Source organism: Abramis brama, assembly GCF_963993115.1.
Source record: "Abramis brama genome assembly, chromosome: 3".
In the NCBI taxonomy this organism is placed as follows: Eukaryota; Metazoa; Chordata; class Actinopteri; order Cypriniformes; family Leuciscidae; genus Abramis; species Abramis brama.
In genome coordinates this window covers 15,592,457-15,614,169 of record NC_139965.1, presented here as the reverse complement: position 1 = coordinate 15,614,169, position 21,713 = coordinate 15,592,457, and the positions used below count along the sequence as shown (strand labels likewise).

Sequence of the window (21,713 nt, the reverse complement as noted above, 5' to 3'; positions counted from 1 at the left end):
TAAGCCAAGCATTGCCAGCCAAGCATCGTTCGTGATGGAAAATGCCATACCATACCTTAAAGGGACTGTTTGGTCATTCTCACGCAGTTACAAAACACCACTGACAAGAAAGAGCAGGTTACTTTTGAGATTAAACAAGGTCTCAGCTTTCAAATTTTGTACGTTTATTTACGAAATTCAAGCAACAAATACCTGATGGTGCTCTTAAAGTCCCAAAAGGTTTTTTTGCTTTTACTATAAACATGTTCGTCTTACTGCTATCTATAAGCTAGTGCGCTCCAAAACAATGACAAAATTTGCATTTAGAAGATAAAACCATTTAAAACGCTCACTTCCGCCAATTTGAATCAAATTTCTAATTTTCTGTCCAATCAAATGCTCTCTAGAATCTGAAGCGCTCCGCCCCCTACATTATAAATATCAATCTGCAGATCAAATTTACTATTTACTATTTTCTACATGGTGAATTGCACATAGTGCACTAGGGAACGATTCAGACAGTGTAATGTTGTAATGTTGGTTTTACGTTCGTGTCATGCAAACCGCTGCAGCGTTCACACAGTCTGCTCCGGTCCAGAGACACGATAGCACAGAGCGGATCATATGCAGATATGAAACATATCAAGCCTATTTGAATTCTGCCTCAAATGCTGGATTTTAAAGCAATATGTAGAAGATTACAAATGTTAAGAGTCAAATGTTAAGAGTATAGGGGGAAATGAATCACAGCCGAGTGATATAAACTAAACACTATTGGCTATTTTTTTAAAGGGGGAGGAGCTGTTCGATATGACCTGTCTTCCTGTTACTAACATACTAAATTAATATATAAGGTTCCATTCTTTATTTCTCATTTTTTAAAATGGTGGTGGCTAATCTCAAAGTATCCACTGTTTTATTGCAGTGTTTTGGTGGAAATTATGGTTATTATGGTACATTTTTCTAGATGAATCACCACACCTCAGATTGTGCTGTTCAGGTGTCAGCTGAAAAGTACCCAGCAATGATGTCCTGATTCAACATTGTGTTTTCTGAAATTAATCTAACATGGATACATGCAGTATAATTAGGGTTGATTTAATAACCGGTCATTAACGCCACCCTCATACAATGTAGTGAACTGAATACACCAAAGTTACTTACCATCAAGACCCATTTATGGCTTTATATTTTGTTAGATAGAAAGGTCACAGGAGTACCTCAGGAGCAGTAACACTACCTGCTTATTAAAACTAATTACATTTAAAGCTTTAGTACATAATGAAGTATAAATGTTGTAAACAAAGACAGTGTCACTCCTGCCATGATAGTGTCATTTTGTGAACACGCAGGAGTCACTCTTAAAATATGGTAATGCAGTACTTCATAATACTATTCATGCTCTGGGCAGTTTCCAGTCAAAATACACAAAAGACGCATAAAAAAATATTTCAAAAACACCATTTGATATCTTTTTGGATTACAGACATTACGGTCAAAAAGTCACAGTGAAGGATGACCAGAAAACAGTTCATGTAGTATTTTCTCCCTCAACAGTAATTCAAGTGAAGCCTTATGTAGCAATCATAATAAAAAAAGATCTTAATTCCATTCCCTGGTCACACAGTGCAGCTCAACTCCGGTGGTCTCCAGTTAATCTGTACATGAAACACATGCTTGTGTTCCTATAATGCTCAGTCGTCCCAGTTCCAGAATACACACCGGATTATGCAACTATTTGAGGAACTATGTGAGTAATGCTGGTATTGTTTTTCAGGTTTGACTTAGGTTAGATGTTGATGTCCTCATAGTTCTGTCCATGTTTTTGCCATCTTGGGAATGTACTCATATAAAAGTTCACATAATAGATCCATTTTTACGGGTTAGTTATTGTCAAGACAGCCCTTGGAAGAGTGAATTTACAGAATAGCACATCCTCCTGTAACATCAACTGAGTTTAAATGGCGATAAATTCAACTCTCTTCTAATGCAAGACGCTTCCAAACAAACACTCTAAACGATCTGAGCTTTGTGGATGGTTGGGCTATGCGGTGAGAGGAAAAGTGTTGTGTTGGCCGGGAGCAGGATGTTATTGGGTTTCGACTTGGGCCGTAGCGTGCCATTAGTGCGCTCAAAATGGTTGGATAGCGCCTCAGATATCTGTGAACTCGCCGTCTCGCTGCTGCCGTTTTCAAAAGCATCATGCTCCCTTAAACCTCTGTGGACTCCTGAATCCGCAGGGCTGACAGAATCTTCTTCCTCTTCGTCTGTAAGAGTCGGGTAGGCGGACACTAAAGGTGAGTGGTGCCCTCTGCTGCCTCCTCCTGATTGCGGCCTCCCCTCTGCCGGGAGAATGGCACTGCCGTTCCGGGATCGAACCATTTCGACGGCCTGGTCCATTGAATAAGAAGAGGGGTGGAGAGGTGGGAGAAGTTGGGTTTCCTGTATAGCAAAATTATAAATAGTTATTAGGTGCAATTTTACATGCACATGTATTTGATAGAGTATAACTGTGTTAGCATTACTAACGAGTTCAAAAATACTAAAGCATTAAGTGCTAGATGTATCAGATCATATGATCACGAAACCAGTCACGTCACACGGTTATATTTGTGGAAATAGCCAACAATACATTGTATGGGTCAAAATTATTGATTTTTTATTTTTTAAAGATCATGTTCCATGAAGATATTTAGTATTTCCTACCGTAAATATATAAAACATTTATTTTTGTGAGTGAATGCAGCACAATCGCGAACATAAATGGACAACTTTAAAGGCGATTTTCTCAATGTTTCGATTTTTTTGCACCCTCAGATTCCAGATTTTCAAATAGTTGTATCTCGACCAAATATTGTCCTATCCTAACAAACCATACACAAATGGAAAGCTTATTTATTCAGCTTTCATGTGATATATAAATCTCAATTTAAAAAAAAATACCCATGTGACTGGTTTTGACTGGAATATTGAATTACTACAATATTAATTTTATGCTAGAAATGACATAATTTACACCCAAACTGACCACCAACCGGAACTCTCAAACACTATATTTATTTTTAACTGTCATGGAATGGAGGGCACAGGATTGTGGGACGTCAAAGGCAGCGAAGGACACATCTATGCTGCCTTCAACAATCAATCAGATGAAGGTATTGCAGGAGACAGGAAGTGAAGCTTGCACTTCGGATTCGGATATGCCTTCCTAACTTTGAAAGCATCCTCTGAGGGCAGCATTTTTAATATTTCAGCCCCAGCCACTGTCTTAACGAGCGAGTCGTTGAATCATTTGTTCAAAAAAATTTTTTGCGGATTCATTCAGTAACGAAACATCACTGTGTTTCTTGGAGACGCAATGGCTCTAATACTGTGGATTTGTTTGGAACTATTTTATTTGGCAAAATAGAGCAAAAACAGACCAATGTAAGTCACCTTATATTACCTTCTTGTTTATTGAACTGTATAAAATCAATATCACATTTGCAAATGTGCTGATATTTGGGACAAACAGCACTCTTGCTCGTGTGGTATTGCTTATGGAAATTAAAAACAAGAACTTAGAGACATTTTTTTCCACCATATCTTAGATTTTGGGTGCATTTTTATTCATTTTGGCTGCATTTTTGTTCAAAACCCCCTTTAATTTCTACTTATGGTCTGTGTGTTGTTTGACGCCAGGGAACGGGGCTCTTTTACGAGCGCAAGCAGAGGTCCCTTCTGTTACGACGCCCGTTTCAAGTGAAACGTGTGAAACAAAGCAACGATTGCTACTGTCAACCGCACATGCAGACTCATGAAACGCATATCATACCTGTGACATGTTACTGTCCTCTTCATAAGACTCGATCATCATTCGAACGGATTCTCTATCACATCTCTCGATCAGTCTGTCTCGACCTCGTCTGGAATTGTTAAAAATTGCAGGGCGACCGAGTGAGTCCATCCCTCCCAGCGTGGAACGACTATCCCTGGAGCGAGGACGATCCTGTGAAAGTAAACGTTTAGGGGTTTTGTCTGTTTTATGAGAGGAAAACAAAACACAAGCAATATACTTGTGATGACAATTAAGACTGTATTATTCTGCATATATATATATATATATATATATATATATATATATATATATATATATATATATATATATATATATATATATATATATATAGTACAGGTCAAAAGTTTGGAAACATTACTATTTTTATTGTTTTTGAAAGAAGTTTCTTCTGCTCATCAAGCCTGCATTTATTTGATCAAAAATACAGAAAAAAACAGTAATATTGTGAAATATTATTACAACTTAAAATAATAGTTTTCTATTTGAATATACTTTAAAAAAGCATTTATTCCTGTGATGCAAAGCTGAATTTTCAGCATCATTACTCCAGTCTTCAGTGTCATGTGACATCCAGTCTATCACATGATCCTTTAGAAATCATTCTAATATTTATTAGATTCATTATGAGTGTTGGAAACAGTTCTGCTGCCTAATATATTTGATGAATAAAAGGTTCAAAAGAACTGCATTTATTCAAAATAAAAAAAAATATTTTCTAATAATATAAATCTTCTTTACTATTACTTTTTATCAATTTAACACATCTTTGATGAATAAAAGTATTGATTTATTTCAAAAAAAGAAAGAAAAAAAATTACTGACCCCAAATTACTGACCAGTAGTATATATTGTTGTTACAAAAGATTTCTATTTTTAAATTTGTTTTATTTTTATACTTTTTATTAATCAAAGTATCCTAAAAAAGTATCACAGGTCATGAAAAAATATTAAGCAGCAGAACTGTTTCCAACTTTGATAATGAATCATCATATTAGAATGATTTCTGAAGGATCATGTGATAGACTGGAGTAATGATCCTGAAAATTCAGCTTTGATCACAGGAATAAATTATCATTTAAAGCATAATAAATTGAAAACCAATTACTTTAAATTGTAATAATATATCACAATATTACTTTTTTTTTCTGTATTTTTGATCAAATAAATGCAGGCTTGATGAGCAGAAGAAACTTCTTTCAAAAACATTAAAAATAGTAATGTTTCCAAACTTTTGACCTGTACTGTATCATATCAAACAACTGCAGAGCGTGACTGGTAAATGCATTTTTTAAAACATGAAAAGAGAGACGAACCAGTGAGGAGAGACTTGTGCGTATCGTCCCTTCGACTCTTAAAGGATGATTTTCGTCCTTTTAAAAGAAGACAGAGACAGCAAAATGAGAGAAAGGGTGATATAATATACATCCTTGTTTACATATATACATTTGCCCCAAAAAGGTAATTAGATACTAAAGTCAGATGTTATATATATATATATATATATATATATATATATATATATATATATATATATATATATATATACACACACACACACACACACACACACTTCAATGCTGTTCAAAAAAGTCTGAAAAAATTTCCACTAAAATATTAATTGACATTACTTGACATTTATATAACATTATATACATTATTATTATATAACATTTCTTGAGCGTTAAATCAGCGAATTAAAATAATTTCTGAAGGATCATGTGATACTGATGACTAATAGAGTAATAATGTTGAAATATAGCTTGCCTTCACAAAAATAAATTACATTTTAAAATATACAAAACTAGAAAACAGCTCTTTTAATATCTAACCATATTGCCGTTTTTACTGTATTTTTTATTAAATAAATGCAGCCTTGGTGAGCATAGGAAATAAAATCCCAAACCAAATGATCAATAAACATGTTTTTAAAAAAGTCAAGTCACGACACCTTCATTTAGCCTATAGAGCGCTTTTAACAACATAGATTGTTTGAAAAGTGTGTGTATATGGATTTATTACCGAGTATCTTTCGTCTGTGCTTCTTGAGTTCACTCTTCTAACCGAGGCTTGTCGTGACAGAGTGCTGATCTCCTCCCTTATAAAGAAAGTGAAACAGACAGATTGAAGTACAGGAACTCACATTCAAACCAGTCATGTAAACTATTCTGTGTTCAGAAAGAAAGACTTACTTTTTTTCATTCAGCTCTATGGCCAGTTGTTGATTCTTGCGTTTATAGTGGCGGTTTACAGAAATGATAATTACGATCAGAGTGAGAACAACCGCTGCAGCAACACCGGCAATAATAATCATCAGCATGTAGTTCACGGATGTTTGCTTCAGAGACGTCTCTGAAAGAAACATGCAAAAATAAAAACTACTTATACCTGTTGTACAGTATATTATTCAATTATATTTATTCACATTCCATGAATGAAAAAAAAACATACAGGTTGGGAATGACATAAGGCTGAGTAAATTATGACGATATTTGGATGAACTACTCCTTTATTTTTATAGGTTATGAGACACGCAGTTGCATAATATTTTCACTAGATGACAGCACTGTGCATTGCACTTGGGTTTTCGGGCGGGATACACACCTGATATACTTATTGAAATCTCAGCTTTTCCGGATCCCACCAGATTGGTGGTGGTGCAGATGTAATCCCCTTGATCTGTGAGGAGAAGGGGCCGAGAAAAGCTCAGAGTGCCACCGTCCACCGTCACACCCTCTGGTAGAGCTTCACCTTTCCTGTGTGAACAACGAAATATAAATCAATCCCCAAATAAAAACCAGGCATCGAAAACAACAGAATGCTTTGGTCACCTATACTGAAGGATTCAGCACATACAGTAAATTATTAATGCTTAATTATTTCATAAATATCAACCTTGTATCACTTTCAGTTCATCAGCAATTTTATTTTTCATGCAATTTTATTTTTGTCCATCATATTGTCAGTGAAAATATCCATCATATTATCTTTGAATTAGCATAAGTTAAAGTCATCTTAAAACTGAAGTTGTGATAGTCTTTTCTTTACTATTGTGACGTATCAGAGTGAAGCGTTTTCTCGAATGGCAAAAAAAATATAGTGCGGGATTGGATGATTAGATTGTTGTGGTTTGCTATTGGTCGATCTCATGTGAGTGACAGGTTGTCCCGCCCTAACGCCAGTAAACACATCATCAGAGAAGAGATGTCGATGTAAGAGGGAGGGGAAGTTGTTTTAATTAAAAATGACAAGGGCATATGAATAAAAAAATAAATAATGATGTGTTGGGTAAATCATAATAAATACTGTAATTTTCCATTATAAAAAGAATAACTGTTAATTTTTATTTCATCAACTGAATTCATACAGTGGTATAAAGCAGACGTTCAATTCAATAGTTTGTCAATTTAAATTTCATAGCACTTTTCACAATACATATTTCAAAGCAGCTTTACAGAAAATGCTAGTTTCAATGTTTCGATAAAGAAGTATTGATACAGCAATATAACATGCAGCTGTAATATAATAAATGTCATGTGGTTAGTTAACATCATGTATTCAGTTAAGAACACACAAACTAATGTGTTAGGCAGCGATTACAACTGGTTTTGCTGGTTTTTACATTGGACATGAAGTGAAACTCCGCGAAGATGCAAATTTAATGTAGTCGGTGTTGTTGTTTATTGTCATACACTGTAAAAGGTTTTTCGAAGTTGTAAATAAAACAGATTTTTGTAACTGAGTATGTTTCATAAGAAAATACTAAGGTGGCACTTAATTTCGGTGGTCCACTTTAGACATTCTACTAACTACAAGTAACTTAAAGTGCAACTACATGTCAATAAACTCTCATTCATTTGCAGGTAAACATTCACGCCCCTAAACATGACTCAAAACAAAACAAACTGTGATTGGTTGCTTTACATGTCAGTCAGACGGCCTCTGGGCAGTCCTTGACCAATGAAATTCGTCAAGTCTAAAGCTCTGGCTATACGCGAGACTTGCAGATATTAAGCAACACACACGTCTCCCGGACGTAGAATTCAGCCAATCAGATGACGAAAATCCTGAAGTGTTTCCAGTAAAGTGTGCCTTATGCATCAGACGCTCAGCCAGCGGCCCGTGGGAGTGACGTCTGAAGCTGAGATATTAATTACGGTCCACTAATACTCTAATGACTGCTAGTTGCAAAGTTACTTATAGAATGTCTAATGTGGACCATCAAATAAAGTGTTCCCAATACTAATTAAGTGTTTGTCAAAAATGTGCAATTATTTTTTAAACGTATTAGCAATTCTTTCTACAGCAATTTCTTTTCAGTGTAGTTTGTCAAGCACATTGTTTGCATCCACCTTATTTAGTTTGATATGATATGGGAAGCGATTTCCCCACTTTTTAAAAGTCCATAAGCCTTTATTTAGCTAATATCACAAATGGACACACTCAGGGTTTCTGTAGACAATAAGAACTTTGTCCACAGTTTATACCAGGAACTATATGTTACAGTATGTTTTTATAGAGCACAGTGTGTTTTGCATGAGGACAGTAGTAACACTCATCCCATGACACATACACGCAGGCAAATTTTCCCGACATCGTCGTCATAAATTCACTCCATCTCCCCCGCTAGCCTCGTCTCACCCCCGCGCTCTCTTCCTCCGTGTGAAAATACACCCTTGTCTGTTTGCCGCACAAGTTGCAACACGACACCAGGCCACAGTTACTTCATTTACTTTGCATTCACACCAAGCAGCCCGAGAACAGGTTTCCCCACTGTAGGCGTTGAGGAGAAAACCAGAGAATGTTTGTCTCAGGAATTGCGTGATCATCTAAACGTCGGTGTCTACACCCCCTTAGTCACTCGTACCGAAAAATGCCAAAAAATAGGTGTGTGATTGTGACTAATTTGATCTCAGACTTGTTCACAAATGCAAAAACTGTTGTGGATTTCAATGAAATTCTCAGTGTCAGTATTACTTCCTAAAAATCTTCATTTCTGATCGACTAGATTATAGATTCGCTCATGAATTTAGGCCATAAGCTTTCTCGTCCACACCTACAGATTACTCTGGCATGCTGATAGAGAAGCCAACCGAAACAGAATTAAACTGACAAGACAGGGTGTCAGGATGACAAACAAACAGATTGATAGATACAGGTGAAAGACATGTAGACAGAAAGTCTTACCTCGTCCATTTGAATCGGTCAGGTTTTGGATTTCCTTCGCCACTGCACTGTAGCATTGCACCTTGCATTTCAGCATGCCAGCTGTCATCGTAGCCAGATATCAGTGCATTCGGAGGGTCTATACGCACACATGAATGAACACACACACACACACACACACACACACACACACACACACACACACACACACACAAAAAAAAAAAAAGGTCTCACAATTAGGTGTGTCTAATTCACTTTTCAGCCTCTTGTTTGAACTTGTGATGAACTTCCCATTTGACCAATAAGTTCACCTGATCCTCTCTGTTGTTGACACAGTACAAGCCCTAATACTGGCATTATGAAACACGCATATGTTTGAATTATCACAATTTTGTGCAATTAAATTAAAGCAATGGGTTCCAAACCCACATTTCTTTCTTCTGTGGAAAACAAAAGGAGAAATTTTGGAATTAAGTCCTGGTTGTTGTTGTTTTTTTTTCTCCATGCAATTATACACTTAAAGAATGAGGACCGCAGCTTTAAAGCTTATTATAAATGATTTGTCCATGCACATCAGCTTTTTAAAATTCATGTGACCTCGTAAGCTTTAATTAAAATAAATTCCCCTCCCTCTTGCAGCAACATCTCTTCTTTTCTCAGATGAGGGCGGGGCAACCTGTCACTCACATGAGATCCACCAATAGCAAACCACAACCATCCAATCAATTTCCGATGGACAAAATCAAGTCCCGCCCTAAGGTTTTTTCCTCATTCGAGAAGCGGTATGCGAAGCAATAGGGAAGAAAATACAATGCCAACTTTAACAAGGACGTAAAAACACCATTAAAATATCATAAAATGGTCAAACGAAAACTTTGGGTGAGGACCACTCAAATCTAACTGATAATCTCTTATTCTAGTGAGATGTTAACGGCTGCAACCAGATCATTGAGTCAGTAAGTCGAATCGTCCAGTTTGTGAATGAATCATTCAGATGAACTGAATGGTGGATTCATTGGAAAGTTCAGACTCAATTTCCATTCATTTTAATTTAAATGGAGGGGAACCAAAAAAAAACAAAACAACCAGGACATTCTTAAGTATTCTCCTTTTGAGTTCCACAGAATTAAGAAGAATGTCAAATGGGTTTCTAAATGATAGTGAGTAAATGACAGGATTTTCTATTGCTACTAAGTTCTCCTCCAGTCAACCAAAGCAAAAATGTTTTAATGACTGTAGCTCAAGTAGTGATGAATCAGAGAATAACAATGTTGTCATAGTATCGATTAAGAAAATAAACAGATGTCCACAGGTCAGAACACATATAAAGGAAATAACATCTGTACACATAAAAAGGTGAAATGAAAGTTTCATCATATTTAAATTTCACAAGCGCAGTAAACAGGAAAGGAGCTTTAGGTTCACATTGTAAAATTCACAATCATTCTGAGTCACATACAGACAGCGATGTAATAAAGATTGATGTGTGAAACAACATGTGACAACTTTAATGTTGTCCTTACTGCAGAATGACTGATATACTTATCAATCATTCTGCAGTAAGGACAACATTAAAGTTATTTTGAAGCAAATGTACTATACACAGCTTGTGTGTATAACCTGGCAAGTGGTTTTCAATACTATGAAAAAAAAAATCAAATCAAGAACAATTTTAGTAATGTCAGTATAATATTTCTTAAAAATTAGGACATTATATTTTAAATAAAGTGATATTAATGTTTAGTTTAGTAGTCATTTTAAAAACGTTCTTTTTACAATTATTATTGGGGGAATTTATTTAAATTCAAAGTGATATTAAAATAAGATTAAATTAAATACATTTCAAATGTATAGAAGTACATTTATTTGTAAAGTACTATTGAAAGTATAAATGGAAGTATTAGTACTGAAATAATTAATTTATGCTGATTTTAATTAAAAATTTATTGTTTCAACAGGATAATTTCCATTAGTGTCTTATGATTTTTTTTATTACAGTAATAAAAAAAATCAAGGAGGAAAGAGAGCCACATAAATAGGCTAAAATGTTTATGCAATGACATTTTTATGCATTTTTCTTTTGCACTCTTTGTGCATGTTTTGATTCAAGGATGGAATTGTGACCCAGGCATTTCTTTGTAAGATTCTCCCGTTAAACAGTAGTTTCAGTATTTACACTAGTGGACATTTTCAGAACAATGTAAGAGATAAAGACTCACAGTGCACTGTAAGTTTATTGGCGATCCTCAGGGGTCTGCTTTGAGATGGATGCCAGACCAGACAGTCCAGCTTCTGTCCGTTCATGCTCCGGAGAGGGTGGAGGGAAAACTGGATCGAGGCCACCATACCATCCGAACTAAGGTTCTGGCTCTGACCCGAGAGTTCCGTGTCCCAGGAGAGGCCTGCCATTGGCTTAGCCATCGAACGGCATGTGGCAGCCGGACGGAAAGACTGGCCCTCAACCAGGACGAAGTCTTGAAGGGAAGTGATGGGTTTAGCTGTGAAATAAAATGACAAATAAATAAGAAATGGCAAATTAAAAAATAGATCCAGAGTCTTTTGTTATATATTATAGCAGATATTTCACCAGCGTCTGATTTTTAAAAAGTATAAAATATCCCTGTTTGCTTCCCTGTTTCTAACAGTGTGCTTGAACACAATCATAAACGATACTTCTGAAGGAGAAAGCAGCATCTATTGTACGATCATATAATCGCAGCAACAGTGAACACTTTCATGTCAATACCTCCATCATCACTTCCATTGACAAACACAATACTTGTGTGTTATTCAGTAACTGTATACATAAAAGCAGTGCTAGCCTTGTGGTTAAAGGGTTGTCTAGGTATATGAAAGGGGCGGTGAATGAAATGACAAGAGTTATGTTAAAAAAAAAATCAAAGGTAAATCCTTATTCTCTAACTGCTGCAGGGCTTCTGCATATACATAAGACTCCAATCAGTTCTGTCTAATCTAAGGGTACGTTTACACGACAACGATATGCTTAAAACTGAGTTTTTCCTTTGAGTTTTCCACGTACAGACGACAAACATTGTCAAAACGATCCCCATTAACATGAATCCGCGAAAACGACTAAAAACGCTGTAATTTGCTGCCAGGCCATTAGATGGCGATGAAACACTACAGACTGAACACGTAATACGTATGTGCATGACGTCATCGTTTTCACAGATTCGCGTTTTTGTTGTTTACACAGAGACCGTTTTCAAAAACTTGCACTTTGAAACTCGTTTTCAAAAGCTTGCGTTTTCAAGCACCCAAAACGCCATTGTCGTTTAAATGAATGGCCAAAATCCATAAAACGTTTTACGTGTTTAGTTTAAAATGGTGTTTAGTCGAAAACGCGTTTTAGTCGAAAACGCGTTTTAGTCGAAAACCCGAATCTCTAAAAACTATGACGTCATGCGCATACGTATTACGTGTTGAATCTTTAGTGTTTTATCGCCACCAAATGGCCTGGCAGCAGAATACAGCGTTTTTAGTCTTTTTCGTGGATCCGTGTTAATGGGGATCGTTCTGACAATGGCATCGTCTGTATGCGGAAAACTCAAAGGAAAAACTCAGTTTTAAGCATATCGTTGTCGTGTAAACATAATTGGGCAGGTCTTAACCGGAATGATACAATGTGGACCGGAGTGAATGTCTGAAATCAAAAGTTGGTTTAAAGTGATCTTCCAATGTATCAATATCAGTGTTGGGTGTAATGCATTACTAAGTCATTTATCATTTAATTACTTTTCCCTTGAAAAAGTAAAGTGAGGGATTACTCTTCATTATTCTGTAATTTAATTACAGTTAATTCTGATGTGATTGCATTAAATACTGTAAGTCACCGTGATTTTTCCAAGTAAGACATGGACATCGTCAAAATATTTTGTTAATCCTGGAACAACATTCCTGTCCGAAAATTTAGTCCTAACCCTTACCCTATCCCTACCCCTACCCCTACCCCTAAACCCAACCATACCCATAAGTTATCCCTAAAATCAGAGGGAAATGATAGTGAACAACACTGATGTAGAAGCGCCTTGTAAACTTGTCCTTCAAATCTGATTGGTTGATTGGAATGATGTTCCAGGATCAACAATCATGTTGATCCAGACAATAGAAAAATTCTATATAAAACAATAGTGGATTGAACATTAACATTTTTAACGTCTATTGTTAAATATACGTTTTCAATTAAAAGCGCAGTTTCATGTCTATCCTTGTGTTGTTCAAGGATAGACATCTTGTTAAAGTCCCCCTGTGGTGACAATCAAGCTTTTAAATGTTGTTTATATGTCTATGTGGTGTTTTTAATATGCTTTAAGACAAACCATGTGTAAATTCATAAGTCAACACCATTGCTGAGTATTTCTGTTCTTAAAACTGCAGTGAATCAAAGACAGTCTCAAAAACACAGTTTGAAATCTCTGGTGTTTCTGACATCACAAACTACCTTGTAACCAATCGGGTCAACGTGTTATTGTCAACGAGTGGATCTCTGAGCTGGTGTGAGTGAGTGGAGGCAGGGCTCATTTGCATATTCATAGAACCACATATACTAAACGAGGCAAGGCTGTAACATACAAGCTATTTTAAGGCACAAAAGAATTATTTCAAGAAAAAAACATTTTAATATGTAATTTTGGTGATCAAAGGTGAGTTTTAAGGGATAAAATTATTGACTACAGGGGGACTTTTAGTAATGCAATACTTTTTAGACAGAGTAATTAGTAAAGTAATCCAATTACACTCTTGAAGATGTAATTAGTAGCTAGTAATTAATTACTTTAAGTTTTGCATGACAAAAGTTTGTTGTCTTTTGTTTGCCCATAGCACTGATTAAATGCACTTACTCCACACTGTGAGGTAAATCTCTGTCTCAAAGTTTCCAGAGGGGAAGGTGGCGACTTTGCAGGTGTATTTGCCCTCATCTGCAGAACTTGTGCGCAAAATAATCAGAGCAGAGTCTGCTATTGGGTTGTTGGTCTCGAATCGCACACGCATTGAATATGCAGGGTTTTCTGTGAGAGGGAAATAGAAATAGAATTAAATGTGTTTATCACATCCACCATATGACAGTAAGATTTGGTTTTGCGACAGTTTTGTTACACATACATCAAAGAATGATGAACACACACAACAAAAACATTATGAAAATGAAAATTAAGAAGCAATATTCTGCTCTGTTGGCTCCTGTATTATAAGTTGTTGTAAAATGCATGTTTCTTTACAAAAGTGAATTGTAAGTCACTTTAAAAAAAAAAAAAAAAAAAAACATTTCCTTAACGATTCAATGTAAATGAATGCAAAATGCATTAGTTTGGAGAACATTTTATTAACTAAAGCCTTTTTTCCAGTATAAAGAACCTTTTGTGCAATGGAAAGACTCCTTGGATGTTAAAGGTTCTTCATGGAAACACAAATGCCAATACATAATCTTAATCTTTAAGAGTGTAGAGAGATATCTTACTTGAACCCATGTTCTCAGAGTAAACTTTTAAACGTCTTGTCATATTTTGAAACAAGTAACCAATGAACACCCTGATGCACCATTGTAATTTTAATGAAAAAAGATATTCTTTGGTGATAATGATAATAGTAAAAGGTAAGGGTCTATTAATTGTTACAAAAAAGTCTAACAATTTGAGTTTTGATATCTGTGATATAAAAGACAAAAAAAAAAGAGTTTGTTTTACCTGTCTGTCCTTCACTGAAATGAACAGTGATAATCTGTTCTTCAGCTCCATTTGAGTTCTGTCGAATCCATGTCACCTGCACCACCTGAGTCTCACTGTCCGACACATTGAATCGACAGGGTAAACGTGTTTCCTCCTCTGCCAAAGACTGCAGATCCCAGGGGCTCTTAGAGGGCTCAAGAAACGGTTGTTGTTCTCCACTTACACAGGCTGCTAAAAGAGAGAAAGATAGAGTAGCGGCGTTAGACATGATCAGATGCTTAACACAATTCTGCCAACAGCAACACGATAAAAGAAACAAATTCAATTGGATGAGCCATGTTGGAAGTTGTTTGATAAACATATTATATATAATTATACTTTGGTTGGAAAGCACATCATTTTAATTATATTTATTTATGTTTTAACCATAAACAGTGCAAGATTTTGTGGACCAGCAGTGATTATATTTTTTATTTTATATTTATATATTCTTTTTTTAATATTATGTGATGCACACACACAGGCCGCTTTATTAGGTACACCTGTCCAACTGCTCGTTTATGCAAATTTCTAATCAGCCAATCACATGGCAGCAGCTCAGTGCAAGTGGACATGGGCTGAATCCGAAATCGCCCACTAAACCCTCATTCACTATTCCCTACGTTAGTCCACTAATGCTGTTCACTTGAAGGAGTGAATGAAAAGGAGTGAGCGAATTCAGACAGCCGCTGAGGGTACATCACTTGTACAATCGTTATTGCAGTGCAATGTGGGATTGAATAAGTGCACTCAACGTCCAGTATGGTTTCGGACACCACTACAAATGGCTGTCCCCACAAATAACGCCCTATTTGAGAGTATAGGGGGCGATTTCGGATTCAGCCTATAGGTCAAGACGATCCGCTGAAGTTGAAACTGAGCATCAGAATGGGGAAGAAAGGTGATTTAAGTGATTTTGAACATGGCATAGTTAATAGTGACAGACGGACTGCTCTGAGTATTTCAGAAACTGCTGATCTACGGGGATTTTCACACACAGCCATCTCTGGGGTTAACAGAGAATGGTCAGAAAAAGAGAAAATATCCAGTGAGCAGCAGTTCTGTGGGGAAAATGCCTTGTTGATGAGAGGAGAACGACCAGACTGGTTCAACAGTAACTCAAATAATCACTCGTTACAACCGAGGTTTCAGAAGAGCATCTCTGAACACACAACACGTCGAACCTTGAAGCAGAGGAGCAACAGCAGCAGAAGACACACACCGGCGACACTCCTGTCAGCTGAGAACAGACACTGAGGATACAATTCACACAGACTTTCTAAAACTGGACAATTCAAGATTGGAAAAGCGTTGCCTGGTCTGATGAGTCTGGATTTCTGATGCGACATTCAGATGGTAGGATCAGAATTTGGTGTAAACAACATGAAAGCGTGGACCATCCTGCCTTATATCAGCGGTTCAGGCTGGTAATGGTGAAGTAATGATGTGGAGGATATTTTCTTGGCACACTTTTGGGGCCTTAGTACCAAATGAGCATCACAAACGCCACAGCCAACATGAGTATTGTTGCTGATCATGTCCATGTCCATCCCTTTATGACCACAGTCTACACATCTTCTGATGGCTACTTCCAGTAGGATAACACACCATGTATAAAGCTGCTCAAATCATCTCAAACTGCTTTCTTAAACATAACAATGACCTCCAGTCACCAGATCTCAATCAAATAGAGCAGCTTTGAGATGTGGTGGAACGGGAGATTCACATCACAGATGTTCAGCCGATAAACCTGCAGTAACTGCGTGATGCTATCATGTCAATATAGACAAAAATCTCGGAGGAATGTTTCCAGCACCTCGTTGAATCTGTGCCATGAAGCAAACGTGGGTCCAACCCGCTACTAGCAAGGTGTACCAAATAAAGTAGCCAGAAGACATATATTTATACTTTATACTATATGATATACTTTTTGAAGATCAGTTTCCTCCCCCTGGCAGTTTTGTTAACTGAGACAACATTCCCGAATTAGACGTTCAGCTGTAAAACTATGTATTTAAATGACTTATTATGATATTGCATGTTTTATTACAATGCATTGCTCTGTGTTGCATTTAATGTTAAGAAAAATTCACCACAGTAAGTTCCTTGTAGCACTCATAGCTGTGGCATCACATCCTGGGTTTAAAGGGCAAGAAACAATATGCCATTTATCATACAGCTTAATGCGGTTCAAGTAAGGCTTTAAAAAGAATAGAAATAACACCTCTAATAGATATATAGTACAGTACAATACAGTAAAAGGAAAGTTGGGCCACATTGTCTGAGGTCATCTGTTACCTTCAATACGGTGGTAACATGAACCTTTCATTTTTTAACACTCTATTGAACTGGCACAGAGAACAGAGAGGAGAAGCAGACATGAGAATCGATATGGATAACAAAATAAGAGAAAGGAAGAGGGGTGAGAGACAAACAGATGTCTGGAAGAGTGTTGGCCAGAGGTAGATATGCTGTTCAACTCGTTATGTGTCTCAGGGCTAATTACTTTTGGGTGGCAGACAAGCATAAGCAAACATTCAACACACAACATTTAAAAGCTGAGTGAATATAAGCTGAACTACTTATACAAACTTTTATGTAAGATGCAAATAATTATGATTAATCGATTTGACAGCACTAATATTTAAATAAAATAATATAGTAAAATAAAAATGTATATATTCATAATATTATATATAAAAAATGTATTAATATTAAATAAATAGTTCAGACAATGATGTCATGCAGACATCATGTTGATTGGGCTCATGAATAAGAAATAAATTGTTTATTGTTATTTGCAGTTCGATATGTACTCAGGGTTGAAAAGTGTAAAATAAAAAACACTTAATAGCATCTAAATTCAGGGCCGGGATTGGGCTTTAATCCCTTTAATTCTTTAGTTTCTGAGTCAGATCCTTGACCATGAGGCCACAACAGTCATTTGTTCAAGACTAGAGGATTACATCAATGAACATAATGGCAAAAGCCTCCCAGACATATGCTTGTTGACATCCTCTGTCACTGTCACACAACATGACATGGTTCTGAGTCAGCATCCTTATGTGTTGTTGTTATTTGTTGCCTAATAGCCTTAAATCAGACCTAATTCATTTGACTGATATTTTGGTAACACTTTAGATTAGGGAACACATATTGACTAGTTTTCCCTCAATAAACTCCTAATTACTGCTTATTAATAGTTAGGTAGTGGTTTAGGTATGGGTTTAGGTATGGGATAGGATTATGGTCATGCAGAATAAGACATGTATGTGCTTTTTATGTACTAATAAACAGCCATATAAGCAACTAGGCTAATAATGTGAATATGAATGTGTTCCCAAATCTAAAGTACTGCCGATATTTCTACTTATATTAACACTTTATTAATCTGTAATCGGTTCTTAAACATTAGGTCAACTGATATATTATATAATTTAATGGATTTCTAAAGAATAACAAATAACAATGGTATTCACTGGTAATGTAGCCTATTTAATGTGTTTTTGAATTACTTTTATTTTGTATTATTTTAACAGACAATTATTCTCTAGCAATCATCTAGATGACAAAATAATGTAGCATGCTTTATGTATAATAGCATTAACAACAACGAAGGGTATAATGATCATTTAGCCAATATTGTGTCCAAAAAGCAGAAATAATGTCAGACAATAATGACCAAAATTATCATAAAATAATATTAGTCTATGTATGAATAAGAAATATAATGTTATTTACAGCTCGATATCTACCAAGCGTTGAGAAATCGGTTTGCCAAGAGAAACAGATTATTAAGCCCTTACAATTATTAAAAACGGATTCTGTCTGGTTCTGAATGTCAGATAAAAAGTATCATAAAAACAACAACATTGATCTCAAATCTGAAAATGATTGGTTGACTGGAATGTTGTTCAAGGTTGCTCAACTCTTAACATCAGAGGGCAATAACTCTTGACTGAAATGTTGTTCAAGGCCCAGCAAAGGATGGTGATGCAGGAAAATGTCTTAAACCATCTGTCCACACTGACGCTACATAGTGGCCATTGCAAATGAATCAGAAGTAGCGCGAGCGCTTGGAGTAGCTACGTCAGAAATAGAACGGGCGTCAGTTTACTGGCGGGAATTTGTCGCGTCGCGTCGCATCCAGAGCATTATTTGAATGGGTTCTCTTTGCTCTTGTCGCGTCGCGCCGCTCGCGTCTGGTGTGGACACGGTGTTAATGTATTAATCTGGTTTCACTTGCTCAGGCGCATTTAATTAACACACACACAGCTCAGCTGTATATAATAGCTCATACACCGGGAAAACACTCAAAAATGTAAGTTACGTTGACAACACCCTCAGATTCATCACACCCTTATTCTCGCAACTTCATCAGCCCAGAAAACACTCCTTAAGACTCTGCGTAGCCTATAACACACAGTGTGTGTGCGCGTGAGCAGGGAGCGCCTGTCTGTCACACTGAATCACTCAGTTTGTCACAAGAACCAGTTCTTCCTGTAATATCAGACAACCGTAACGTGTTGTGAAGTTCTTCTCCAATAAGTTTAACTCCAAATCCTGCAACACGTTTTAAAATATTCCCAGTTGCACCCGCAATGTATTTATTATAGCTCATATGAAATGGCTCACCTGAGTTCCAGAAGATCATCGCAGCAAGAATATATGAAACTGTCTTCATCGTCCTCCAGTTCAGACTTTCACCTGAGCCCAAGTTATCAGTTTGGCGATCTCAAAGTGATGGTCATTATTAAAAGACCAAAACAGTGTCCCTGTCAAGAGCTAGTTTTATTCCCAATCAATCCAATCGATCATGGATGTTGGAGAAGAGGAGACTCCCATATATTATGAAGATCACGTTGTGGAGATCCAGTGCAGAAATACAAAATCACTCTGTGTTTAGCATCTGAGATATATCGATTAATTCGTTTGAAGTAGCCTACAAAAAAAAAAGAAAAAAAAAAAGAAGAGGAAACGATATCAGTTAATAGAATGTTTATGGATCATATCCATAAAAGTGAACGTTTCTCCGTGCGTAAATCCTCAAGGGAGCGAACAAAAGTTTTTACTCCAGTTTAAGGTGTTTTCGTATTATTTTAAGATCTACGACATGTTGGGAAAAAAACAGAGTATTTCCATTATTCCTCTGACGTTCGGTTTGAGAAAGCTGTGAGAGAGAAAACCTCTCAGGAAAGGCACCTGTTGGAGAGGCAGTTCTGCATTGCGCAGTCGCGCACATGTTCTTACGCGCAACTCAACTTTCCAGTTTTTAATCCGGGTGTTTCTTCCTAATCGAATGATTCAATCTATCTGGTTTAATATTCTCTAATTGCTTAATCGCTTTTTGTAGTCGAGCCCACGTGGATATCTGGAAATTATTGCCCTAATGTTTTGTGAAAAACAGTTTAGTCTGAAAAAGACCAGTGACTTAGACACCAGTCCTATTACACCGTTGTTGTTTTTTTTATATTTTTTTATATAGAATGCAAAAAAAATAAAAAAATAAAAATCAAAATCAAAATATAATAAATTAAAAACTGTCTTACACAAGATTTTTCAGAACATGTATATAACTTCGTGAATGATCATAATGCCCTTTTATCGGTTCAGTAGCAAGACATTGTTCTAAAACATTTACCCCTGATTTTACAGGCAAGGTTTAAACCTAATCCGGGACTAAAATGCATGTTTGAGCTGTTTAAACTGAAAGCAACTTGCACAGGCATATCTTAAAATATGTCAGTGCCATTATTTTGTCTCAAGATGCACACCAGTAATGTTTTTTTTTTCTAAGGCACGTTTATAAAACCTACTTAAATGTCCTAATTAACAAAGTCCTAATCCTGGCTTAATCTAAGCCTTGTCTGTAAACCAGACCGTAGTGTTTCCTAGTATCCAATCAGATTGCGTGACATAATTTGTATGTGTCATTAATACATACATGTATGGTATGTACACAAATACATGGTTATTTATCTGGATTTAACCTGAACTGTCATGTATTGTATCTGGTTGCATTCCTGTCCTGATGGAAAACAAGCACCAAAACAGTAAACCTGTTCTCCCTCCTGAAAACAGTTAAAGCCCCGGGCACTTTTACTGTGTTCAACGGAATAGCGTTCCAAACAAGGGTTTGAGTTGGAAAATAGTTATTTATGATAAATAAAGCTCTCATAAAGAAAACACACTGTGATTATCATGTCGGTCTATGAATGTATTAGATAAGTACTCTAAATGTCCACAAGTTTCATTGATGCTGTCTCTTTAATTTAATTTTAATTATTTAAAAGTTTATTAACACATTAATACTAATATGAAATGTTTTGCTATCTGTGATGCTGTGTCAATATTGTGAAACATAAAAATAAAAATAAAGAAATAAAGAAATCAAGATTTATTGTGAAAAGAATTACAGAGACAAAACTGAACTGAATCAAGAATTGTAAGAGATGTTTCTATTAAATCTAATATTTCATTTTTTTCTTTTTGTTTAATTAAACTAAGCTTATATATAGTTAAATTGTATATATATATATATATATATATATAGTTCAATTGTATGTATATATATATATATATACATATATATATACATATACATATATATATATATATATACATATATATACATATATACACACATATATATATACACACATATATATATACACACATATATATATACACACTATATATATATATATATATATATATATATATATATATATATATACACATACACACACATATATATATATATATATATATATATATATATATATACACACACACATATATATATATATATATATACACACACACATATATATATATATATACATATATACATATACATACACATATACATATATATATACATATATACATATATATACATATATATATATATATATATATATATATATATATATATATATATATATATACATACATGCATACATATACATATACATACATACATATATATATATATATATATATAT

At 35.5% G+C, this 21,713-nt stretch overlaps 1 protein-coding gene across 2 annotated transcripts; it reads right to left on the bottom strand.

The window, feature by feature from the left end:
• Nucleotides 1-157: 157 nt before the first annotated feature.
• Nucleotides 158-19,921, bottom strand: nectin4a (nectin cell adhesion molecule 4a). Of its 2 annotated transcripts, none has more exons than XM_084107653.1 (11): nucleotides 19,342-19,921; nucleotides 14,686-14,895; nucleotides 13,843-14,010; nucleotides 11,200-11,478; nucleotides 9,002-9,119; nucleotides 6,419-6,570; nucleotides 6,007-6,166; nucleotides 5,837-5,912; nucleotides 5,131-5,187; nucleotides 3,794-3,967; nucleotides 158-2,421 (listed from the first exon to the last, which is right to left on the bottom strand). In XM_084107653.1, the coding sequence occupies exons 1-11, from the start codon at nucleotides 19,388-19,390 to the stop codon at nucleotides 1,993-1,995; spliced, it is 1,872 nt and encodes a 623-aa protein (XP_083963779.1). In that variant the 5' UTR covers nucleotides 19,391-19,921; the 3' UTR covers nucleotides 158-1,992. The 2 variants fall into 2 exon arrangements, with proteins under 2 accessions (XP_083963779.1, XP_083963778.1); XM_084107652.1 differs by having other exon boundaries at nucleotides 14,686-14,898; nucleotides 19,342-19,919.
• Nucleotides 19,922-21,713: the final 1,792 nt, after the last annotated feature.

What these genes read in the sequence shown, in the direction of transcription:
- nectin4a (XM_084107652.1), bottom strand. Translation starts at nt 19,390, where the DNA reads ATGAAGACAGTTTCATATATTCTTGCTGCGATGATCTTCTGGAACTCA. An exon ending in TTTCAGTGAAGGACAGACAG is followed by an intron (nt 14,011 to 14,685) that starts GTAAAACAAACT and finishes TCCCTCTCACAG; the next exon opens with AAAACCCTGCATATTCAATG. An exon ending in GATTTCAATAAGTATATCAG is followed by an intron (nt 6,167 to 6,418) that starts GTGTGTATCCCG and finishes TGTTTCTTTCAG; the next exon opens with AGACGTCTCTGAAGCAAACA.